Below are 27,261 nucleotides of genomic sequence, written 5' to 3' on the forward strand. Positions count from 1 at the left end.
CTCCATGGGAGAATAGCAGCCTGCATTGCTGCGAAAGGTGGATATACACTGTACTAGTGCCGACATTGTGCATGCTCTGTTGCCTGTGTCTATGTGCCTGTGGTTCTGTCAGTGTGATCATGTGATGTATCTGACCCCAGGAATGTGTCAATAAAGTTTCCCCTTCCTGGGACAATGAATTCACGGTGTTCTTATTTCAATTTCCAGGAGTGTATTTACATGAAATATGAAAAATGACTTTACAAGAAGTATTGTCCTAATTCTTATTGCTTTCGGATAGCTTGCATCTGACTGACTACAATGATATAAATATTCTGTATAGAACCATTTTGTTTGAGGAAATATTTTGTACTCCCTTGAAAAGCTGTGTTGGTAAAACTGATTTCTGTTGCTGGAGTATGGAGTGACTGTCTCAGTAGAAGCAATGGATCTGCTTTCAGCAGTCAGTTTTTATTACTATGTTTTTAGCAACTGTTCCAAAGAATTAACTGGATTTAGTGGTCAATGATTTGGACCTAATATCATCTGTCTCAATAGTGCTGTCACGAAGTTTCAAAATTTGATGTTCAGATTTAGTATTCACAGACTGTGTTCTGTTTGTAATATGTCTCCGTTAACTAAAGAAGGAAATCTTAGGCTGATAACTGGTCTTCACATCTTGAACCCACACTATTATTTAGTTAGTCAGCTTCGCCATGAGATTCATTCATTCATTCGTTTACCTTGTTCCCATCAAGAAGCAGAACCATCAGGGAGATGAAACAAGTCAGTTTATGCATTAACAAAATACAGGAAAAACATAGAAACATTTCCATACACCGTATTAACAATAAAGTGTCACTATACTGCTTAACACTATATTGTTAGAGGTACCTGGATTTTGACAGCTGCCGTTCCTTGCATACTAAAAAATCTCTCCCTTGCACTGTGGCCACCTGGCAGTAGCATATCAGCAGTGCACAACTTCCTAGCACAGTATGCTGAAGGTCTCAACAAAGTCCCTCACAGACAGGCACTATCCGCCAGACCTAATCAGCAAATAGAGTTCGTGTATCATATTTCCAGACAACCCCAATACTCCCACCAACCACAAGAACCAGCTAAAAAGGAGTAACTCCTTCATTAACCCAAAACCATCCCAGTCTGGACCAACTGAGCCACATTGTTCATCATCATGTATTTGATTATCTATCATCAGACACTGAAATGAGGGACATCCTACCCAAGATCCTTCCCACCCCTCATAAAGTGGTGTTCTTCACCCATCGAAACTCCACAGCATCCTATTCCGGACCTATGCCACTGCCAGTCCCAACCTTTTCCATGGGACTCATATCCCAGTGGAAGACCCAGGTCACAAGACCTGCTCAATCTACCCTCCAACCCTTCCTATTCCAGTCCTGCCATAGGCTTACCCTATCCTATCAGAAGCCAGGTCACCTGTGAAAGCAGGAAGTCGCAGTCTACCCTTTTCATAATATTGTTGAAATTCAATGTTTGTGCTCTCATGTATGTCAATACGTTTCATCAACTAGGAAGCAGACTGATACTAGTATTGAAATATTAATCACAATCAGGAGAAAAGAAAAATATAAAGAGAACACTGAATGATAATTGTATTAGTAGTGCTATTTGTAACATTACAAGCAGCTGGTTCGACAGCTGGCGGACAGACTAAATCTGACAAGACAGCTGTGGGCGGCCAGCGTGAATGTCTGTTAGGGCATCCAGCTGTCAGATGAACTGTGACAGGTGAGCTGGTTGCAAGTAAAGGTGGCTAGTGAGCCACAAGACCCAGCAGTCTTCACAATTTTCCCAGGCAGAAAGAGGGGTATATTCCAGTGGCATGGACATGTGACAAGCTAAGATGGAGGGGCTTATGACTTGGAATATTGTCACTAATAAAATTTTAATGAAAATACGTAACATTCATTACAAGCATGCTAGACAAAAACCAATGACAGTTTTGGATCTGTGGCAATAGGATGAACTCGCTGAACATAAACACATGTTTGAAGCTTAAATAGTTAAAAGTTATTAACATTATCATCATTTTTGTTTATAATAAATTGAAACAGCTGAACCCATCATGAAAATCACACTTGTGAAACAGCAGATGACAGAGAATAATGCCTGCAATACAATGAACAGATTATTTTTCTAACTAAATAAAGATAAAAATGTTATAAACAATTTAGTTTATTTACATAAATAGTGGCATGATTACAGAATCCTCCACAGAGACACAAGTGATCTTATCAGCATGAGTTTCCTTGTTTAATATTCCAATAACTTTTAATGTATATTTAATTACTGTTGTGAATTATAAATAGGTCAAGTTAGTGTTTTTATTTGAGTGATAAATATGGCAATTTATATGTTTGAGAGTTGTTTAAAACTGTTAAAATCATACATAAGTGAGTTTATTACGAGGCTGAAAAATGACCGTAAAGATTTCTATATGTTTTATTATAATTATTTATATGAAATTACTGTGAAAATTATGAATGGTTGTCAGGATGAATGTATCAGCACTGAATCGAGGAGAGGTCATGTGACTGAACCTTTACATAAGCATAAGCATGCAGAGCTTGTGGTCTTAGGTCTTTAGTCTGTAGTCTCGTGTCTGGAGTTCTGGTGAGGTATTTTTTCTCTTGGTTTTGTCTAGAGTCGGTAAAGTTATAGGCAGTGTGTGTGCTGTGAATGTTATTTTTGTGTGGCAAGACTTTTATTTTTAAACAATGGGAAATCCATGATGGAAGGTAACAGTATTCTGGAAAGGAAAATTGCTTCTCGCCATATAGCAGAGACGCTGAGTCACAGATATGCACACCAAAAAGACTCTCACAATTAAAGCTTTCAGCTGTTGGCCTTCATCAACAATACACACACACACACACACACACACACACACACACACACACACACACACACACAAAACGAAAAGCTTTGTGAGAGTCTTTTTGTTATGCCTATCTGCAACTCAGCATCTCTGCTATATGGTGAGTAGCAACTTTTCATAATACTGAGACTTATATTTTATTATCTAGCACACACTGCTGGGTGTAACTGCTATGCCTGCACAAAGTAATTCCAAATTTTGCACTGCTGGTAGATGCTGAACAGTTATTCAATGAGTTATTTGTATGTGGCCACCATTCACATTGCACTGTGCTGCTTCCCTGAAAAAATAAAAGGGATTTATATCAAACTTAAAATCCATGCATTTTGATCAATATTATTGTCCTTCAGGATTTCAACCAACAGATCCAACCTCAGCATAACTTTTATTAAACTATTCGCTACTGTCTCACTGCTAATATAAGATTTTGGTATGAACATTATTATGTGGTGCTGTTGGGCTATAGAGTAATGGTGTATGTCCACTGCCTATTTATGACAGAAAGCCGTGCTCCAAACTAGTGGCCGTACATTATCCATACTCTGGTGGAACTTTCTACTGTGTATTAATTGTTTTTATCAAAAGGGGTACACGGCGTGAGGAGTAAGAGCTAGAACCCTGAGAGTAGTGCTGTATATTTCTATACAAAATGAGTACTCTAATTTAAAACAAGTATGCAACTCAGAAGCATTTCACAGATCCACAATGTCCTAGTCATATTTGCTTTTTTGTCATAAGCAGAGTGTGGTCTCTTTGTGAAGTTTACAACATAAAGCCACAATGATGCCATCCCGAGCATGTTTTGCACACATTCAACAATATAGAACGTGCCCCAAAGGATCATTTCCAGTATCTGGTAACAGTTCCAGGACCCAAGGCTTAGATGAGATAGCCTGGGCTATTTATTGTGGATTCAGTCACAATGGGACTATACTGTGAATGAATGGAGGACTGTGGTCTTTGCAGATGAATCATACTGCAGTTTTGTGCATTAATTCTCACAGTGCCTCTTTTGCGGAAAAAGTGACAGCTAGTACAGTCAGGAATGCTGAGCAAAGAGATCAGATAGGTGTTGGTATAAATCTGATATAAGGTGATGTCAGTTTGGACTTGCACGTAGAGTTTAACATCTTTGTTCATTCTAATCTGATGGATGCATTTCTTGCAAGTGAATATGTCCAATCATGGACTGGACAGTAAAGTCTCTGGTCCTAAATCCTGTAGAGTAAGACAGAGGTGCATTGGCAAGATGAACTACAGTCCACTACACACACTCAGGACTTATACAAACTTCTGAACAACTTTTTTTCTGGGACGCTCTTTTCCGCCTCACAGAGAGCTTGCCATGTTGCTGCTGAGCATGTGAGATGACTGGAGGGTAATGGTATTCACTATTATTGTTTTGTTGTTGTGTGAGAGATTTTTGTAACACTTTCCAGTTCTTCACAGAATATTAATCTTCCAACACTATTAGCATTTAGGAAAGTGTGGCAGAGTTACATTTTATTTAATGGATGAGATTGTTTTAGCTCTGTTACTTTAAAAAATATGTATTGTGTGCTTCAAAGTTTTCTAATTACATGTTTTGAAAACATGTTACTGCTGAATGTCTTGTGATTAAGATCCATCTTGTCCTGTAACTATCCCAGCATTCTGTTTAGGTCATATGTTCTCATTTCTTGATCGTTCTTAACATCTGGACATCCTTATGCCTTTGCCTTTGATGGATGTAAACAAAAATGCCAGAGGCAATGGAACTCATGAATTCAGCTGTGAACCACAAGTGTTGCTGACTATGCCATGGGACCACCAGCACGCAAGTCAGTTGCTCGAGAATATATGAAAATGGATGTCAGTTCTCTTCAAGCAGCCATCTGTCAGTTCTCTTCAGCAGTCACTTGTCAGTTCCCTTTGAGCAGCCACTTCAAGCATATCACCATCAACTATGCTACACCAGAATCTTTTCGCTGCCACTGCCACTGCCACTGCCACTGGACTGAGTACAACATCTCTACATCTCAATTTACAACACTATTCTGCAGTCACACTCAAGTGCCTGGCAGAGGATTCACCGAACTACTTTCACATTATTTTTGTACCGTTTCACACTTTCACAGCATGCAGGAAAAATGAGCACTTTAATCTTTCTGTGTGAGCTCTGATTTTTCATATTGTATTGCAACAATCATTTCTTGCCGTTCAACTCACATATCATATCCAAGACACTCTTTCCCTAATTTTGCAGTGATTCAAAATGAGCTGCCCTTCTCACTTTTTCAATGTCCTCTGTCAATCCAAACTGGCAAGGATTGCATATTGCACAATAGTACTCGAGCAGAGGAAGGACAAGCATACTGTCTGCAGTCTCCTCACTAGACCTGTTGTATCCTGTATGTGTTCTGCCTGTAAAACACAGTGATTGCATTTGCCTTCCCCACAAAATTATCTATGTGACTGTTCCAGTTTAAGTTATTCATAATTGTAATCCATAGGTATTTAGTTGTATTACAGCTTTCAGATTTGTGTGATTTATCATTTAACCAAAATTTAATGGGTTCCTTTTAGCACTCATCTGGGTGACCTCACACTTTTCATTATTTACTATCACTTTTCGCACCATGCAGACACCATGTCTAAATCACTTTGCAATTGGTTTTGATTTTCTGATGACTTTACTAGATGGCAAATGACAGCATCATCTGCAACCAATTTAAGATGGCTGCTCAGATTGTCTTCTAAGTCATTTATCTAGATTAGGAACAGCAGAGAGCCTGCAACAGTTTCTTGGGGAATGCCAAATATCACTTCTGTTTTACTCAACGACTTTCTGTCAGTTACTGTGAATTGCAATATTTGCAGCAGGGAATCACGAATCCACTCTCACAACTGAGACAGTAATTCATAGGCATGCAACTGGATTAGATGCCACTTGGGAGGAACAGTTTGAAAAGCCTTCTGGAAATATACCAGGTGGTTATAATTAAACTATCCCTGTTTAACACATTCAAACACAGAAACTAATTACTGTACGAGTATCAAACTTGGTAGCATTAATGTCCAGAGCATGGGATGCATGATTTCCATGCATCACAGTGCCACAGTCCAATTCCAACTATGGCCACCAGGTGCCGTGATCAGTCAACGTGATTCATAATCTCACACATCTGACCAGTTCCGTGCACAGTGTGATTAGATTAGATTAGATTAGATTCAGTTTTTGTTCCATAGACCCAAAAAAATGAGATGATTCTCGTGGGTGTGGAACATGTGAGAAAGTACAACATAAAAACATAAAACATTTGAATATAATACTTACTACCCTTATCATTTGTCAGGAGATTGTCGAAATAGGTGAATACAATGCGGTAAACTGGAACTGCTAATATTTACAGAATTAACACACTGTCAGAATGAAAAATTGTTATGCATTATTAATGAATTTACCATACACAAAATACCTCCATACACAAAATACCTAATCTTGACTGTTGTGACCAAGTGCTGTCCAAAACTGAAATCTAACAGATATTTTTACTTAAGCTGGCTTAACAGTCTCTGTTAAGATAGTCGTCTATGGAGTAGGAGGAGTTGCCTATCAAAAAGTCTTTCGAACTCTGTTTAAAACGTGCTTTATCTGAAACCCAGTTTTTAATGCTTGCTGGCAATTTATTGAAATTGTGTTTTACTGAATATTGGACATAGATGTATTACTTGCAACAAATTTCATTAAGGAATAAATATACTGAGAAGCAGTGGTTGGAATACAAAGTTCCTTGAACAGGTTTCTACATGATGTTCCCGAATTTACACCACAAATGATTCTTATCAATGCTTTTTGCATCCTAAAAACTTTTACTTGGTTTGATAGGTTGGCCCAGAATACGATCCCATATGACATAATAGAATGAAAGTTAGCGAAGTATGCAAGGTTTTTTTTATATTTATATCTCATACATCTGACATCATTCTCACGGCAAATACAGACTTGTTTAGGCACTTAAGCAATTCCGTGGTATGCCCTTCCCAACTAAATTTATTATCGAGTTGTAATCCCAGAAATTTAACACTGTCAACATCTTCGATCTGCATGTCTTAATATGCTGGAAGGAAATCTCTTACAGGTTCTGAACTGCATACAGGGGTCTTCTCAAAGCTTAATGACAGTGAATTAGCATTAAACCACTTATTAATGTCAATGAAAATTTGATTAGCAGCTACTTTTAAATCTGTACTCGACTTGCTACTTATTGCAATGCTTGTATCATCTGCAAGCAAAACAAACTTAGCATCTGGCAGTGTAACAGATGATAGGTCATTAATGCACACAAGAAAAAGACCGAAGATGGAGCCTTGAGGAACATCACATGTAATTAAGTCCCAAACAGATGAAGACTTTTGTTTCCTGTTAGATAGATAAGACTCAATCCATTTCGCAGCATTTCTGGTGACACCATAATATTCTAATTTTCTTAAGAGAACGCTGTGGTTCACACAGTCAAAGGCTTTTGACAGGTCACAGAAAATGCCAGTAGCCTCTAATTTATTATCCAATGAATTAAGTACATTCTCACTGTAAGTGTAAAGAGCTTTATCTATACCAGAACCCTTAAGAAATCCAAACTGTGACTCGGACAATATATTATTTGCAGTCAGATGCTTAACGAGATGCTTGAACACAAACTATTGAAATATTTTTGAGAAAGCTGGCAAAAGTGAGATTGGTCGATAGTTTGACGGTACCTCTTTATCCCCGTTCTTGTAAAGAGGCTTAACTTCAGCATATTTTATACAGTCTGGAAATGTTCCGCTGATAAGAGATTGATTACACAAATAGCTTAAGATAGAACTCAACTCACATGAGCACTCTTTGATTAACTTCATTGGTATGTTATCATACCCATTGGAATACTTAGATTTTAAGGATTATATGATGGATGCCAGTTCTTTGGGAGATGTGAGTGTCATTTCCATTTTACTGAAGTTATTTTTAAAGACTGGTCTCAGATACACCATTGCACTGTTCACCGAACTTGATAACTCCAAGCCGTCAGTAACAGAAATGAAGTACTTGTTTAAGATGTCTGCAACACTACATGTACCTGTTACCAAAGTGTGTCTATTTTTGGCCCCATCTGTCTCTGTGTTCAGTATACCCCATACAGTTTTTATTTTGTTGCCTGATGTAATTATCTTTTTCTCATAATAAAGCTGCTTCGATTTCTGGATTACTTGATTCAATATTTTGCTGTATTCTTTGTAATACATTACAATTCTAACATCAGAGCTGTTCCTAGATAGTAGATACAATCTCCTTTTTGTCCCACATGATATCTTTATTCCTTGCTTAATCCATAGTTTTTTTTTACTTCTGTGTGATTTGTGTTACCTTTAGGGGAAAACAATTTTCAAAAGTGAAGGTAACTTTATTAATGAATGTTTTTTATTTTCTATTTGAGTCAGAAGTACTGTAAACATCTATCCAGTTCATGCCCTTAAGCAATTTCCTGAATTTCTCAATTTTTGACTTATTTATTACCCTCCTGTACTCAGATTTAATAGATTTTTATCCTGACAAGTTTCAGCATTTAACACAAGATTCTGCTTGTCATGATCAGATGACCCATTTACTATTGGTTTTGTGATATGACTTTTTTCCATAGATTTGTCTACAAAGGTATTATCAAAAGTAGTCTCAGAGCATTTACATATCCCAGTGTCAAAGTTCACAGCTGGAACTAAATTGAATGATAGTGTTACTGACTGCAATAATTGTTCATTGACAGAGCTTTTCAATAAATCCACATTAAAATCAAAAGGTGAATGTCTATTATCAAAACAACAGTAATCCTGCAGCTGCACTTCGAGAATATTGCCAGCTGAAAGCGTTATGGAAGTGTCTTATTTCTCCACCTGCTGTGTGAAGCACAATGAAGAAGTTCGAATCAGCTGGAGAACTGGGTGTCACTCCAGAAAGAGGCTGCTGACCGGTTGCACCATTGGTGGTTTATGGAATCACTGTTGCTATGGCACACAACAATGCGCACAACTCCCAATCATCAGGCAGTGCACATGCTGTGTCACAACAGTTGAACATCCAGTGGTCCACTATACAGAAGGTGTTTCGAACCATTCTCAAATGGTATCCATACAAGATCCATGATGCACAGCAGCTTGCACCACAGGATGCACAAGGGCATGTTGACTTCACTCTCCACTTTCGCACAAGGACTGGCGTTGGACCATCCTATGGACCGCCGAAGCTCATTTTTCTCTTATGGGTGAGGTGAACACACAGAATTGCTGAGTGTGAGGATCTTCACCCCCACTCACTATGCATGAAGTTGCTCTGTATGGTGAATGTGTCACTGTATGGTGTGGCTTCACGGCTATGTTCATCACTGACACATTCTTTTTTCAACAGTCTGGCGCTCAAGGACCAAAGACGTGCAGTGTGACTGGCCAGCATTACTGCCATATACTTCGCCAGCATGACATACCTGCCCTGCAGGAGAGAAACACACTGAACTCCATAGTTTTCATGCACGATGGGGCCCCACCACACATTTGCTTCTCTGAAACATTTGGAAATAATCAAATTATCAGCCGGTCATTTCCAAATTCTTGGCTGGCACAATCAGCTAATCTCACTCCCTGTGATTTCTGGTTGTGGGGCTACCTGAAGGACGGGGTTTGCCAGAAGAACATTCACACATGTGTTGATCTGAAGTGCAGCATATCAAGAGAGGTAGCCAGCATACCTTTGGACAGGATTCGTTCTACTGCGCATAATGTAATCCTGCACTTTCAGACTCTTCTGGACATTGATGAGCGCCATATTGAGCCCCTTTTGTGGCATTTTATTTATTTATTTTGCATATGGCAATACAGTGACAATATTTTATATAAGTACAACAATATGTAAATGAAACGTATAAAACAAAACAATGTGTAAATGTACAAAAAAACAAGCAATAGCACAAAAGGATAAAGTACAAACACTCAAGACAAAATAACTACACGTTAAAAGTTTGGCAAGCCTGACTAGAAACTCATTCATATATTTAAAACTCAATATCTAGATTGCACAGCCAATCCGAAGCAGAGGGTTTCACATATATAACCTCAGAGACAGGTCCGGCGTATCTTCTTAAGGGGCATTCCTCAATAATATGGCGGACGTTCTGTTCTGGTGCTCTACAGTCACAGGCTGGTGAGTCGCATAGACCCCACTTGTACTTATATGCATTGCATCTTGCATGGCCCATTCTGATACGGTTTAATTTAGTCCAGGTACATCTCTTCAGGTCAAAGCCCGGTAATTCCAGAGTAGGATCTTGGATACCTTGTTTATTAATTCCAGAATCATTCCAAAAGTGCCGCCATTGCTCCTTGATGTCAGGTTAATGTTCTTGTGTATTAACCCATATAGGCTTCCGAGACTTCAAGCAGATCGATGGTATTTCGTTCAAAACATCATGGATTGGTAGACTCTGTGGGTAATCTGAGTCACGAGTTTTTGACCACTCTCTTTGTTGCAGTAATGGTACCAGTATGTAATGGTATGATGTACCATAGCAGCACATAAAAGTGTTTCAATTGAACTGATTCTGCATTATTTCTCTTCCCCACATCCTTGACATTAACACTGCCAAGTTTGGTATTCATACAGTAATTTCAAACAGGGAAAGTTTAATTATAACCACACTGCAGAAATATGGAATCAGCCTGGGTGCCCTGTCAATAGCATTAATTACTTCATGAGAATAAAGAGCTATTTATGTTTCACAAGAACAGTATTTTTCAAATCTGTGCTGATTGTGTGTCAACAGATCGTTTTCCACAAGGTTATTTACAATGTCTGAAAACAGTATATGTTCCAAAATCCTTCTTCAAATTGACATCAGTGATATGGGACTATAATTTATTGGATTGCTCCTATTTCCTTTCTTGAGTATGGGTGTGACCTGTGCAACTTTTGAATCTTTCGCTACAGACATTTCAACGAGGGCGTGGTTGTACATGATTGTTAAGTATGGAGCATACTCTGAAAGGAATCTAATTGGTATACAATCTGGAACAGAGGACTTGCCTTTATTAAGTGACTTAAGCTGCTTTGCTACATCAAGGGTATCTACTTTTATGTCACTCATGTTGGCAGCAGTTCTCGATTTGAATTCTGTATTACTTACTTCATGTTGTTTGACAAAGGATTTTCAGAAAACTGTATTTAGTAACTCCACTTTTGTGACGCTTTCACTGATAACACTACCTTTGCTTCTGTGCAATGGAGGTACTGAATTGTGTCTTGCCATTGTTGTACTTCACATACAACCAGAATCTCTCAAGATTTCATGCAGGCTTCAAGACACAGTTTCTCTGTGAAGACTATTAAAAGCATTTACCATTGAAGTTAATGCCAAATTTTGATATTCTGTAAAACCTCGCTTGTGGTGGGGTTTTTGTGTTTTTAGAATTTGGCACTCATTTTTCCACTCTGCTGGACTGTGGCCCAATTCACTACCTCACTCTGCTTTACTGCCATGGGACTTCGACCCTCCCAGCAGTGCTCAACTACAGGTGATAGGCTCAAAAACATTTTCTCTGGATACCTGTGCTTTTGAGGCATACATCATGTGGAAACCTCTGAACCTGTTCACATTATTATCAAGGGTCACTGATTAGATCCTGAGATAGACACTAAATTTCAAGAAGTTTGTGTCTCAGTATCTTCTACTTCATTTATTTTCTTGTGGATTTCAATTTCTTTTGGATACAAGGGTCCAGGGATTTAAGTTGTATTTACATCTGATGGCCAATAAATTCTGTGGCTGTGAAGTATTTATTTATTGATATACACTAGGTGATCAGAAGTATCTGGACACACCCAAAAACATACATTTTTCACATTGAGTGCATTGTGCTGCCAGCTACTCTATACCAGCAACCTCAGTAGTCATTAGACATCGTGAGAGAGCAGAATGGGGTAATCCACAGAACTCGTGGACTTAAAACATGGTCAGGTGTTTGGGTGTAACGTGTGTCATACACCTGTAGGTGAGATTTCTGCACTCCTAAACATCCCTAGGTCCACTGTTTCCAGTGTGATAGTGAAGTGGAAATGTGATGGGACACATACAGCAAAAAAGTGTATAGGCCAACCTCATCTGTTGACTGACAGAGACCGCCGACTGTTGAAGAGGGTCATTATGTGTAATAGGCAGACATGTACCCAGACCATCACACACGAATTCCAAACTGCACCAGGATCCACTGCGAGTACTATGACAGGCAAGCGGGAGATGAGAAAACATGGATTTCATGGTCAAGCGGCTGCTCATAAGACACACATCACACCGATAATGCCAAACAATGCCTCGCTTGGTGTATGGAGCATAAACATTGGACGATTGAACAATGGAAAAATGTTTTGTGGAGTGATGAATTACTGTACACAATATGGCGATCCAATGGCAGGGTGTGAGTATGGTGAATGCCCAGTGAATGTCATCTGTCAGCGTGTGTAGTGCCAACAGTAAAATTTGGAGGCAGTGGTGTTATGGTGTGGTCGTGTTTTTCATGGAGGGGGCTTGCACCCCTCGTTGTTTTGCATGACACTATCACAGCACAGGCCTACATTGATGCTTTAAGCACCTTCTTACTTCCCACTGTTTGAGAGCAATTCAGGGATGGCAATTGCATCTTTCAACACGATCGAGAAGCTGTTCATAATGCACGGCTTGTGGTGGAGTGGTTACATGACAATAACATCCCCATAATGGACTGGCCTGCACAGAGTCCTGACCTGAATCCCATAGATCACCTTTAGGATGTTTTGAAATGCTGAATTCCTGCCAGGCCTCACCAACTGACATTGATATCTCTCCTCGGTGCAGCACTCCGTGAACAATGGGATGCCATTCTCCAAGAAACCTTCCAGCACCTGATTGAACATATGCCTGTGAGAGTGGAAGCTGTCATTAAGGCTAAGGGTGGGCCAACACCATATTGAATTCCAGCATTACCAATGGAGGGCACCATGAACTTTTAAGTCATTTTCAGCCAGGTGTCCAGATACTTTTGATCACATAGTGTAGGTTATAGCAGATACTAAAGTAGTGTTAATTGCATAAATTATTATATTTATTGAATAAAATATTAATGTACTTTACCTGCTAATATCAGTGAGGTCTGCCATGATATACATAAGTTGCTCACATATCTGCAGGGAATGATTTTGTTTTTTTGCCTCTGCAGAAGGAGAGTCATTGACAATATTACCTTGTGTGATCTTGGGTTTACGGCGAATAAAACTCTGTTTTTTCAACAGTTCTAGTTTACCATTTCCTGCAGCACAATTCTGCTGTCCAGTTGTAACACTCACCTGAAAAACGTCACTGATGTTTTAACTTTAAACATTCACTTGTACATTCAACTCACAAAGGTTACTTCCTCACTGTTCCCATACTAGTGCTATTGTGAAACTATTTATAATGTTCAATGATTAAATGAAACACTACACGTAAAACCATTCAGTGACAGATGGCCAACCAACAAACTTAATATACAGTGGAATGACAAAGGAAAAGCATATGTATTTTCAAAGACTAAGGTAAGGGCAGTCCATACAGCTTTACTATATGTGTATCATAATGTTCAGCCTGGCTGATACACAAAATATAACTTCCACTCATTATGGAAAATATCGTGGAACATCATCCAAAAAACCTGCAGAGAAATGTACACATCCTCCTGATCTTATTGTGCTCTGTGGAAGCAGGTCTGCACTGAGTGGTGCTTGTGCTTGTGATGAGGCTGATTCAATAGTGCATCAGTCAACAGTACATATGGGAACATGTATGGTGGTTTGATTCGACTGATGGAAACCGTAGAGGGTTTGCCGTTTACTGTTATGTCCTGTGTTCGTACTCCTCTTTGTAAGACATGGTGCGAACATGTGTAAAGTGGCTGCAGTGAGGGCTTAACACCAGCTGTATGCAGTATAATGTGCATGCATGTTTCCAAGTCACAATGTATGTGTATGAAGCTGAGTGTTGTGCCACCTCTTGAATCTTTGTGAGGTTGAATACATGCTGTGTGCTCTCCATGCTGCTTGGTCTTGGTCACAAGGCTGCAGGAAATTTGCATCCATCAATTCTCCAGGAAGCCATAGCACTTCACTGTTCACTAATTCCACTGATGAGGAATCTAATTCTGGTTTGTATACATTTCAGAGACAAAGTAGAATCATCAGTAGAACTGTCATCCTAATGGGCAAACAGATGGGATTCAAATTGGTAGCCACAGACTGTTGTGACATGCAGCAGGAAACCAAAATGAGATATCCAACTTGATAACAAGCGTAGGCTTGAATTTATGCAGAAATATTGTAAATTGGCACTGTTTCTGGCCAGCTAGTAAAGCAGTCAATCATTGCAAGAAGGTAACTTTGATCATTTGATGGGGGTAGAGGGCCTAAAACATCAATATGCATGTACACAAATCATTGTGTTGGTATGTATCCAACTGGTGCATGCATGTGGCAGGATACCTTCTTTCACTGACACTGGATGCACACATGAGCCCATTTGCAACAGACTTTTTACACTCCAAGGCAAAAGACTGTTTCAAGACCAGGCAAAATGATTGTCTGATAACAAGGCGTAGGCACACAGGACTTCCACTTGAAACAGCTCAGTGTAACTTGACATCTGTGACAGGAAAGTCGATTAGTTGCAACTAAGGATGATGATTATGATGCCTCACTCAAGAGACTCTGAAGTTCCTGGTCTTTGTGTTGTGACTTGGCGAATTTCGCAAAATTTATGGTGCTTGACACACTGCTGACACAAGAAAAACAATCTGCTATGACACTTTCAATGCCCAAGATGTGCTTCCTATTAGTACTCAACTGGGTGATAAATTGCTAATTATTGTATTGACATGATGAACAATTGTTGGTTTAATGAACTGTGTAGGTGAGTGGCTTACGATCTGTGAAAATGGTGAGCTCTCTTGCTTTTAATTGTGGGCTGAAGAACTTGAGTGTCTCATAGACTGATCATATGCACTCCACTTTTGCCACAATGATGACAGAGAGTTGCTGTCATGTGCCATCATGTGATTCTTACAATGCTGCACTGATAGCACTCTGGGTTGTGTCTACCACTAACAGAGCTTGCATGCCAAGAGTGTGGCATTTGCTATGTACTGTTTTGTTGCTTCAAAGCTAGAGCTCATCATGTATGTCCACTAATTTGAAGAATTTCCTTTGATTTTTGGACAAACAAGTGCCACAGTCAGTAGCTGCTGTAATTCAGTCAAACATGACAAATGACCACAGTAAAAATTACATATACCAAAGAGTGGCCTAATTCTTTAACAGTATAATGCTTGTATAATCTTTAGAATGGCTTCTACTTTTTCTGGCAATGGTAGAGTGCCTGAAGAGGAAATATTGTGGCCCAGATATTTAATTTTTGACTGGCCAAACACACTTTTAGCAGTGTTCAGAAACACTGTGCAGCTCTAAGCATTTGAATTGTTCAATTTGGTGTTGTTGGTGCCTTTCTGTAGTGGCTGAAAAGACAAGGATGTTGCCCAGACAGGCAAGAAAGAATGGTAGTCACTGCAGTATTGAGTCAATGAACCTTTGCCATGACCGTGCCGTATTACATAGGCCAAATGTCGTATAAAGACTCTCAAATAACCCAATGGAGTCATGGTAGCTGTTTTAGGAATTTCCTCTTCTGCCACCAGGATTTGAATGAAAGCCTTAACACAATGAAGCACGCTGAACACATTTGTGCTACATACAGAATAACTGTAAGCCCACAGCAGGGCTACCAGATAATGGTTTGGCATGAAATGCTCGACAGTTGTGTAGCCACATGGGTGCCGTGCACCACACTTCTTACACACAAGATGGAGAGGAGACAAAATGAGCTATACAGTGGGTGAATAATGCCTTTGTTGATTATGGAATTGAACTCTGCCTTCACAGTGACCAGACGGTCAGGAGCCAATTGTCTAGGTCCACACGCGATAGGTGGATCATGGCAGTCTTAATATGGTAAACACTACTATGACGTACCTCTTCAGGAGCTCCAGGAGGTTGCAACAAGGTTGGAAACTATTGTATCAGACCTGCATACTCACGACTTGCCACTTGGGACAAGCTTGGCAGTGAGCCCTGCTGCACTGAGCAAGAAACCCATAGCAGTCAGCCAGGTGACGCTATCAACAACTCTTAGAGTTCACCACGTCTGGCAGCAGGTGGTAGTACACCAAGAAGTCTGCTAGAATAATCAGTTCCCTGAAGTCAGCTACCACGAAGTCAGCTACCACGAAGTCAGCTACCACGAAGTCAGCTACCACGAAGTCAGCTACCACGAAGTCAGCTACCACGAAGTCAGCTACCACGAAGTCAGCTACCACGAAGTCAGCTACCACGAAGTCAGCTACCACGAAGTCAGCTACCACGAAGTCAGCTACCACGAAGTCAGCTACCACGAAGTCAGCTACCACGAAGTCAGCTACCACGAAGTCAGCTACCACGAAGTCAGCTACCACGAAGTCAGCTACCACGAAGTCAGCTACCACGAAGTCAGCTACCACGAAGTCAGCTACCACGAAGTCAGCTACCACGAAGTCAGCTACCACGAAGTCAGCTACCACGAAGTCAGCTACCACGAAGTCAGCTACCACGAAGTCAGCTACCACGAAGTCAGCTACCACGAAGTCAGCTACCACGAAGTCAGCTACCATGAAGTCCCATGAGAAGACATGCCACAGCCTCAAATCTAATTCAAATTGCTGTTTACTATATATTGATATCAAAGAACTGTTGCCAAAGATAAGCAGACCAAAGTCAGTGCTCGACTACCATGTAATAAAGTATGTGGAAATATGCACAAGTATGGTCCAGTGTCAACCATGGATTTCTGAACTGACCTTTGATCACTGATGAACGGGTGCTGTGACTCTACTCAGGACTTGGTCGTTGCTCTTACATCCAACAGCCATGTGCAAGGTGACATGCACATCTATGATACCAACAAATGGACTGTTGTTCTGTACCAGGAGTCAAACAGTTTGTTAAGGTTGGTTGGTTGTTTGGGGAAAGAGACCAAACAGCGAGGTTATCGGTCTCATAGGAGTAGGGAAGGATGGGGATGGAAGTCGGCCGTGCCCTTTCAAAGGAACCATTTCAGCATTTGCCTGGAGCGATTTAGGGAAATCACAGAAAACCTAAATCAGGATGGCCGGATGCGGGATTGAACCGTCGTCCTTCCGAATGAGAGTCCAGTGTGCAGTTTGTTAAGGAACACCTACGTAACCTGTTACAGTAGTTTCCTCAGTCATTGCTGATTTCTTTCATTAACACATTGAGCTTGGCTGCAAGAGAATCATAGCTGCACATGTAACCAGCGATGATTATACACTGTTACACAGCGCTGTCACTGTACTGATAGAAGTGAGTGTCATGGCATCTTGTATTTTATCAGCCAGGTTTGCGACTGTGTTTAAAGGCATCTCAACCAGCGACACTATAAGAGCTTTGACTTGTGACATTACGTGGCTCCTTCACAAGGTACGTAGTAGGTTGTCATAGTATAGTGCTGGTATCAACTTTGCCTCTCGAATGTCTGTGGAACTGTGAGGGCTTCCAGTCACCGATGTCTTCTTGTGTCAAAACCTGTCATATGCATTCTTCCTGTGAGGCAGAGACTCTGTGGATAAGTTCGGCCTTGAGCTTTTCACAGGAGCTAGTTGCAGGAGGCATTATTATCATGTCCTCAACCTCTGCAGCAAAATGGTTATCCAGTTGACTGAACACTAAAGTGAACTTCCTGAAATCTGTAGATGATGCAGCATAATGGAAACTTGCTTCAACTTGGGGTACCACAGTTCATGGTTAAGCAGCCAGAAAGGCAGAAATCACATATCAAGTCTGGACACTGTCGCAGTCAATTCGACTTGGGCCACCAGTTTCAGAAGGCTGGGGTAAGGGCTATCCGAATAAATTAATTATATGTGTGGTATAATGTCCAACCTAGGTATAACTTCTGTGCATCATAGAAAATATCTTTATTCGGAATAAATGTCTTGTTAGGAGAACACAGTTGAGAGAAGTTTTACAAACAAATAGAAAAATCTCTTTAGATGAGTAATAAATCCATAAATAAGTAAGCTATCGACATCAGTGAATATAGCAGGCATATTATCAAGTCAGAGAATAAACAGAATTGCCCATGCTGAATCACAGGGCCTCGGGTGGCATTGCAGAAACACTGACAGCTGCAGTAAAAACAGAACAGAACACAGATGCAGCAAATTGCAATCTCTGTCACATACTGCATGATGATGGTGATGTTGCAATGCCAATAGTATGAACATAATTGAGTAAATGGTGTTGAGAAAGGGCATAGGTAAGTCTAGGACATTTTTTGACAGAGATTGATTCTACAAGCTTTGCAGGATGGAAGTGTGTGGTCGATGGGCAATCTTCATCTCCAGAGTTCAGAGAAGCTGGTGACCGAGAATGAGTATCCAGATAGTGTTTACAATAAAGTAATCATTAAAATCAAGAACAGTAGTGTACACAAGGCTCTACCACTGGGCAGTCACCCTTTCCTGTGACCCCAGTTTGCCAGTGGCCATTAAGATGAGTGGATAACCAGATATTGGGTCATATCCCTCTAAAAAGTCATGTACCAAGTGCAGTAAAGTTCGTATATGGTTTAAATGCAATCACATTTAGCATTGTCTTTTACGAGACAGGCTAAATCAGCAACATAACTGCAGTATGATGTGATGGGAGATTTCTTGGTTAAGTTTTGCAACAGACTTTCCGATAGATATGACGCATGCAATAGTGGATTGTGAAGCTGTGGAAAAAAGGTCAAGGTTATTTTGTTAATTTGGAGTTTTCAGGAATATTATTTTAATGTGGATGTTCCTTGTTTGAGGGCATGATAAAAGGTAGTTGCCAGTCGCAGATAATATGCTTCATCTGTTCCATTTTACTGTAGCAACAAGCCCCAATGGAATTACAATAAGAGTTCACAGAGGATGCAGAAGTTCTTTAATCTGCCTCACATTTACTGAGAATTATTCACATAGCAAACAGACCCACATGACTTGAAACAAAAGGGTAAGAGAATAGGTGCAAAGAATTACAGATCAATCTCGATAACTCGCCTCCCCCAATGAACCATGGACCTTGCATGGTACAGTGGCTTGTGTGCCACAACAATATGGACAGCTTACCATAGGTGCAAGCACAGTGGAGGGGTATCTGTTGAGACACCATTCAAGTGTGTGATTTCTGAAGAGGAGCAACAGCCTTTTCAGTAGTTGCATGAACAACAGTGAAGATGATTCACTGATCTGGCCCTGTAACATCAACCAACATGGCCTTGCCATGCTGATACTGTAAATGGCTAAAAAGCAAGGGGAAACTACAAGGGGAAAATACAACCATTACTTTTTCCCCGAGGGCATGCAGCTCTACTGTATGGTTAAACGATGATAGCATCCTCCTGGGTGACGTATTACTCGAGAGGATGTCATCAGGAAAAAAATAAAACTGGTATACTGTGAATCGGAGTATGGAGTGTTAGATCCTTTAATTGGGTAAAAAGGTTAGAAAATTTAAAAATGGAAACAGATCAGCTGAAGTTAGATGTAATGTGGATTAGTGAAGTTTGGTGGCAGGATGAACAGGACTTCTGGTCAGGTGAGTTTAAAGTTACAAATACAAACTCAAATAGAGGTAATGCAGTAGTAGGTTTAACAACAAATAAGTTTGGAGAATGAACTAAAATTCAGGAAGAAGAAATAAAAACTGAGTTTTTCCAATGACACTAAGTCTGTCAGAGACAGCAAAGGACTTGGAAGAGCAACTGAACAGAATTGACTGTTTCTTGAAAGGAGAATATACAGGGTGTTTCAAAAAATGACCGGTATATTTGAAACGGCAATAAAAACTAAACGAGCAGTGATAGAAATACACTGTTTGTTGCAATATGCTTGGGACAACAGTACATTTTCAGACAGACAAACTTTCGAAATTACAGTAGTTACAATTTTCAACAACAGATGGCGCTGCGGTCTGGGAAACTCTATAGTACAATATTTTCCACATATCCACCATGCGTAGCAATAATATGGTGTAGTGTCTGAATGAAATTACCCGAAACCTTTGACAACGTGTCTGGCGGAATGGCTTCACATGCAGATGAGATGTACTGCTTCAGCTGTTCAATTGTTTCTGGATTCTGGCGCTACACCTGGTCTTTCAAGTGTCCCCACAGAAAGAAGTCACAGGGGTTCATGTCTGGCAAATAGGGAGGCCAATCCACGCCGCCTCCTGTATGTTTCGGATAGCCCAAAGCAATCACACGATCATCGAAATATTCATTCAGGAAATTAAAGACGTCGGCCGTGCGATGTGGCCGGGCACCATCTTGCATAAACCACGAGGTGTTCGCAGTGTCGTCTAAGGCAGTTTGTACCGCCACAAATTCACGAAGAATGTCCAGATAGCGTGATGCAGTAATCGTTTCGGATCTGAAAAATGGGCCAATGATTCCTTTGGAAGAAATGGCGGCCCAGACCAGTACTTTTTGAGGATGCAGGGACGATGGGACTGCAACATGGGGCTTTTCGGTTCCCCATATGCGCCAGTTCTGTTTATTGACGAAGCCGTCCAGGTAAAAATAAGCTTCGTCAGTAAACCAAATGCTGCCCACATGCATATCGCCGTCATCAATCCTGTGCACTATATCGTTAGCGAATGTCTCTCGTGCAGCAATGGTAGCGGCGCTGAGGGGTTGCCGCGTTTGAATTTTGTATGGATAGAGGTGTAAACTCTGGCGCATGAGACGATACGTGGACGTTGGCGTCATTTGGACCGCAGCTGCAACATGGCGAACGGAAACCCGAGGCCGCTGTTGGATCACCTGCTGCACTAGTTGCGCGTTGCCCTCTGTGGTTGCCGTACGCGGTCGCCCTACCTTTCCAGCACGTTCATCCATCACGTTCCCAGTCCGTTGAAATTTTTCAAACAGATCCTTTATTGTATCGCTTTTCGGTCCTTTGGTTACATTAAACCTCCGTTGAAAACTTCGTCTTGTTGCAACAACACTGTGTTCTAGGCAGTGGAATTCCAACACCAGAAAAATCCTCTGTTCTAAGGAATAAACCATGTTGTCTACAGCACACTTGCACGTTGTGAACAGCACACGCTTACAGCAGAAAGACGACGTACAGAATGGCGCAGCCCACAGACTGCGTTGTCTTCTTATCTTTCACATCACTTGCAGTGCCATCTGTTGTTGAAAATTGTAACTACTGTAATTTCGAAAGTTTGTCTGCCTGAAAATGTACTGTTGTCCCAAGCATATTGCAACAAACGGTGTATTTCTATCGCTGCTCGTTTAGTTTTTATTGCCGTTTCAAATATACTGGTCATTTTTGAAACACCCTGTAAGATGATCATAACAAAAGCAAAACAAGGGTAATGGAATGTAGTTGAATTAAAGTAGGCAACATTGAGGGAATTAGGTTAGGAAAGGAGGCATTAAAAGTAGTAGAAGAGTTTTGCTATTTGGATAGCAAGATAACTGATGATGGCTGAAGTGGAGAGGATATAAAATGTAGACTGGCTGTAGCATAAAACACACTTGTGAAAAGGGGAAATTTGTTAACACCTAATAGAAACCTGTAGGTATTTCTCTGGAGTGTAGCCTTGTATGGCAGTGAAATGTGGACAGTAAACAGTTTAGACAATAAGTGAATAGAAGCTTTTGAAATGTGGTGCTACATAAGAATGCAGAAGATTAAGAGTGTAGATCATGTAACTAATGACAAGGTACTGAACAGAATTGGAGAGAAAAGAAATTTGAGGCATAACTTGATCATTTAGTAGGACACAGTCTCCCACATCAAGGGCTCATCAATTTGGTATTGGAAAGGGGAGAGAGAGAGAGAGAGAGAGAGAGAGAGAGAGAGAGAGAGAGAGAGAGAGAGAGAGAGTGTTCTGGTTCTGATGAAGGATATTGTGTGTGTGTGTGTGTTTTCTGGTTCTGATGAAGGATGTTGTGTGAAAATTAGCAGGATATTGTGTGAAAATTAGGAGAACTCCCCAGCAACCTAAAACTGTGTATCGGACTGGTATTTGAACCTGAAACCATTCATGGGCAACACTCTTACCTGCTTAGCTATCCATGCATGACACTCAGCTGCGCGGGATTAGCCAAACAGTCTAAGGCGCTGCCATGGACTGTTCAGCTGGTCCTAGCGGAGGTTCGAGCCCTCCGTCGGGCATGGGGGTGTGTGTGTGTGTCCTTAGGATAATTTAGGTTAAGTAGTGTGTAAGCTTAGGGACTGATGACCTTAGCAGTTAAGTCCCATAAGATTTCACTCTCTCTCTCTCTCTCTCTCTCTCTCTCACACACACACACACACACACACACACACACACACACGACTCACAACTTTCCCCCACAACTTCACTTCTGCCAGTGTATCTCCCCTACTTTCCAAACCTCATGGACGTTTTTATGAATACCTTGCTGGACTAGCACTCCTGGAAGGTACCAATGTGTGGAGGAATGCTTCTGTAAGGTTTGTAAAATATGAAAGAGGTACTAAAAGAAGTGAAGTTGTAAGGGCAAGTAGTGAATCACGCTTGGCTAGCAAAGTTCTTAAGAGTGTTTCCCATGAATGGCAAGGTTTCAGGCTTGAGTTCTGGTGCAGCGCATAGTTTTAATTTTAATCTGCCATGAAGTTTTGAAACAGTGCAGACTCTTCTGCGCAGTGAAAGATTAATTTTGGTAACCAGGCATTTTCTGCTATTTTTATGTGCTTGAGACAGTTCAATATCTCTTCTATTTGATGAGTAGTGATCTGTCCTCCTATATCTATTACCTTCCATTCTGGATTTTCTATTATTAGTATTAGTTTAACTATTATCAGCTTCAGTTTCTTCCCTGATCAATTCAATAAATTAATTTCAGCATCAGGTTTACAACCAAATTCTTATAGGCCTATCATCATCATTCAAAATCTCATCAACAATGTTGAATCTGTTTATATACCTAATAAGTGTGTCTACTTGGTGAGAGGTCGTCTTTATTTTTTCTTTGCAGACACTTTGTGAGGATCATTAAATTAGTATTTAGCTCATTTATAGTTTATGAATCAAAGCTTATCATCAAAAGCATGATCATTTGGGTTATCAAATGAAATTTGCGACCGGATTGAACTTTTGGTAGGGATGGTACAGCATGTTATCTTGGATGGAGAGTCATTGTCAGATGTACAAGTAACTTCAGATGCGCCCCAAAGAAATGTGTTGGGACCCTTTCTGTTCATGTGTTAATGACCTTGCAGACAATATTTATAGTGACCTGAGACTTTTTGCAGATGATGCAGTTGTCTATAATTATGTACTTTCTGAAAGAAATATTCAGTCAGATCTTGATCAGATTTCAAAGTGGTGAAAAGACTGGCAACTTGCTTTAAATGTTCAAAAATGTATAACTGTGTACTTCACAAAATGAAAAACACAGTATTCTATGATTATAACATCAATGAGTCGCTGGTGGAATCGGCCAACTCACAGAAACACCTAGATGTAACATTTTGTGTGGATATGAAATGAAATGATCACACAGGCTCAGTCGTGGTAAAGCAGGTGGTAGGCTTCAGTTTGTTGGTAGAAAACTGGGGAAGTGCAACAGGGGATACTGAATGTATGCAGAGAAAGGCAGCATGAATGGTCATAGAACTGTCGAACTGTCTGGTCCAAGGGAGAGTGCTGCAGAGACACTGAAGAAATTGAACTGGTAGACTCTTTAAGACAGATGTACACTATTCCAAAAACGTCTACCAACAAAGATTCAAGAACTGGCTGTGAATGATGACTCTGGGAATATACTAAACTGCCTACAAATTGCTCACATAGGAATTGTGAGGATATGATTAGAATACTTACAGCACACACAGAGGCATTCAAACAGTCATTCTTCCTGCACTCAATATGTAAATGGAATGGGAAGAAATCCTGACAACTGGTACAAATGGATGTACCCTCTACCATGCACTTCACACAGGTTTGCAGAGTATAGCTGTAGATGTAGGTTCATGAAAAATGTAAGGGTTTTGATAACTCAAAAGGTATCCTAAAACCTTATTCAGAATGAAACCTGATGTGTTCTTCAACACTGATTTTAAAGATAAGACTGCATAAAACAAGGCTTCAAATTACCTACCAGTCTTAAACAATAACAAACTTTATCGTAGAAAGAATGTTCCAAACCAACTAAAATCAAGTAAGAACTAAAATAATTTATTTATGATGGTGAAGCAGAAAAAATCCAAAATGCTCCCTCATCCACATGTTCTCATGTGTAACATGCAGGTACTTGGTCAAACAAGTCCATCTAACCATTCACAGTCTTGGTCTATTAACAAGTTGAAACTTACTGGCAGATTAAAACTGTGTGCCGGACCGAGACTCGAACTCGGGACCTTTGCCTTTCGCGGGCAAGTGCTCTACCAACTGAGTTACCCAAGCACGACTCGTGCCCAATCCTCACAGCTTTACTTCTGCCAGTATCTTGTCTCCTACCTTCCGAACTTTAAAGTTCGGAAGGTAGGAGACGAGGTACTGGCAGAAGTAAAGCTGTTAGGACGGGGCGTGAGTAGTGCTTGGGTAGCTCAGTTGGTAGAGCACTTGCCCGCGAAAGGCAAAGGTCCCGAGTTCGAGTCTCGGTCTGGCACACAGTTTTAATCTGCCAGTAAGTTTCGTATCAGCGCACACTCTGCTGCAGAGTGAAAATCTCATTCTATTAACAAGTTGTCCCTCCATCTCCCTATGCCTTTCCCCCTCTCTCTTTCTCTGCCTCTCCGCATATGTGTGTGTGTGTGTGTGTGTGTGTGTGTGTGTGTGTGTGTTTCCTTGGAAGAAGCACAAATTCAAAAAAGGTTGCACATGAGAACATGGGGAGGAGGGAGCACTTTGGATTACAGTGCTCAGCTGTTTGTTTATATGCTGTATACCATTCAAAGCTTCTTCTCAAACCAATGATAATTTTATCTTCACCTTTCAAGTCATGTGAATTACCACAATTAGACAAGCCTGTCACTGAAACAAGTTACCTCTTCACTGAAGCCATCTGCATCAATATATGTAAACAGATGCCCTGTATCATCAGACCACTCTGAAACTTCCTGATGGTACTGCTCTTGAAGTGGTGTCCTGCAGTTACCACTGTGGCGATAAAATTCGACTTCAGACTTGCTAAATACTTTCTCTTGCCAACTAAATGTATGTTCTTCATATTCTGGTGTATTATCATTTGCATTAGTGTGTTGTTTGTCATTTTCTCTTGGTGTAAACTGTGGAATAGGTATGTTTCTTGTCTTTGGTAGCTGGAAACGTACTCTGCAATTAGAAAACAGTTAAATGATAGGTAATTCACAATAATTAAAGATTACTTAGAGAACTCAGAATAGTAATAAATAAGAAAAAACATGCCAACTAGAACATGTCTGTCACATTATAATATACACAGACACTGCAATGCTTTTTAGAGGATGATCATACATCCCAGATCACTAGTGCATAACACTAACGTTTTATCTTTTTTTTTTATGAAGTTCCAAGTATGTTACAAACATAAGAAAATTGTAAATTAGATAACACTGAATGAGTTGCATTTGTTTAAGACAATGGCTTCGGCTTCAGATTCATGGGAGTGGGGCTCACACTTTGTCTGGTTATCCTCTTTTAGTTTTGGTATGATTTTCCTAATTAATAACTACTGGACAGAAAGGCAATTTTGTAAGAAAACATTCGAGACAAAATAATACTGTCATAGGACCAGCATCTTTGCTCACACATAACTGTAGTAGCACTGTTCACGTTTTACGTCGTACTTCACTTAGTGTAGACTGGGACTGTGTCCTAGGCATGCCCGATGTGAACTGACCGGGCATGGCCCATGCTGCCTGAGTTGTTGTTGTTGTTGTTGTTGTTGTTCCGCTGGCAGAGGTCACAGCCGAATTCTCGCATGCCCTCTGGTGGACAGGACTCTACTTGCGGCAACTACCGTCCATGACGTGCCGTGCTGATGTGCGCCTCCCGCGATCTTTCTGGTGGCTACTGAACTCCTCCTCATTCGGGGGGTGAAGCCACTGTGATCCACTGCGTCGGAAGGTGGAGCGTTGTGCAGGAGCGATGACCTCCACATCCATCGGAAGGCTGGAGTCAAGATCTGCCAACCCTCGAGCCGGAACCTTCGAATACGGCTGGAAGTGATCCACATGAAGAGGCCCCCGTCGTCCCACCACCAAGTCCGGGACAGAATGGGAGACAGGCCGTCGAACTCCGGATCCTGGTCCACCCCGGGAGGGTCAAGACCCAGTGGTGGGGACGATGGGGAAGGGACAACCACAGGTTAACCAGCCTCCTGAGAAACAAGGCCTGCGAGGGGGGCCGGCTCTCGCTGGGGCATCGCTAATGATGGCGATGCCGGTGCTGGAGCTACTGGAGGCTGCCAAGGCTGACAGCCATCGCAGTGCGGCAGAATCACAGGGGGGAGGGGTGGTAGCCTCCCCGGAGAAACCAACACAGGTGTTGGCGATGGGGAAGCCGGTGCCCGAGGGGTCGGAGGGTGGGTGCCCAAACGTGGACGTAGCTGATTTTGGTGACGACGTACCTCCCGGTCCCCTGTCTGCAAGGTATAGAGCCGGTGGCCATTTCGGCGCAGGACCACCGCCAGTATCCAACGTGGATTGCGACCAAACCCACGTGCCCAGACCGACATACCCGGTGGAAAGCTGAGTACTCCGTTTTGCGAAGACTGGCGAGGACCGGGCCGGAGGAGATGCAGCAGAGTCCTAGGTTGGCACCCGTGGAGGAGATCTGTGGGGCTGCGTTCTCCCATTGGTGTGGTCCGGTATGCCGTCAGGAAAAATGTCAACGCCTCCTCCGCAGGAAATTCGTGCACATACTTTTTCATCTGCTTCTTAAATGTGCGCACCATGCGCTCGGCTTCCCCATTCGATTGTGGATGGAAGGGGGGAGAGCAAACGTGCCGAATACTGAAGCGCCTACAAAAATCCTGGAAGGTCTGCGAAATAAACTGCGGTCCATTGTCTGAGACCAGGGTGATTGGCAGACCTTCCACAGAAAAGATTTTTGCTAGTGCCTGGATTGCAACTTCTGAAGTGGTTAAGGAGCAGCGAACCACATATGGAAATCGGGAATAAGCATCAATGACAATGAGCCAAAAGCCATTGAGAAACGGGCCCGCAAAATCGATGTGAACACGTTCCCATGCCTGGGT

The 27,261-nt window shown here is 41.2% G+C and overlaps 1 protein-coding gene across 3 annotated transcripts in view; it reads right to left on the reverse strand.

Annotated features, from left to right (window-relative positions):
• LOC126203162 (Meckel syndrome type 1 protein) overlaps positions 1–27,261 on the reverse strand; it is a 141,779-nt gene that overhangs the window by 62,376 nt on the left and 52,142 nt on the right. For all 3 annotated transcript variants that reach the window (XR_007540230.1, XR_007540231.1, XM_049937403.1), the window contains exons 2-3: positions 25,070–25,355; positions 13,072–13,283 (exon numbers count right to left, since the gene is read on the reverse strand). Coding sequence is in view for 1 of the 3 variants with exons in the window: in XM_049937403.1 (XP_049793360.1) it covers positions 13,072–13,283; positions 25,070–25,355 (498 nt within the window). In the remaining 2 variants the exon portion in view is untranslated. The remainder of the gene's footprint in view (positions 1–13,071; positions 13,284–25,069; positions 25,356–27,261) is intronic.

Source organism: Schistocerca nitens, chromosome 9 (genome assembly GCF_023898315.1).
Source record: "Schistocerca nitens isolate TAMUIC-IGC-003100 chromosome 9, iqSchNite1.1, whole genome shotgun sequence".
Taxonomy (NCBI): Eukaryota; Metazoa; Arthropoda; class Insecta; order Orthoptera; family Acrididae; genus Schistocerca; species Schistocerca nitens.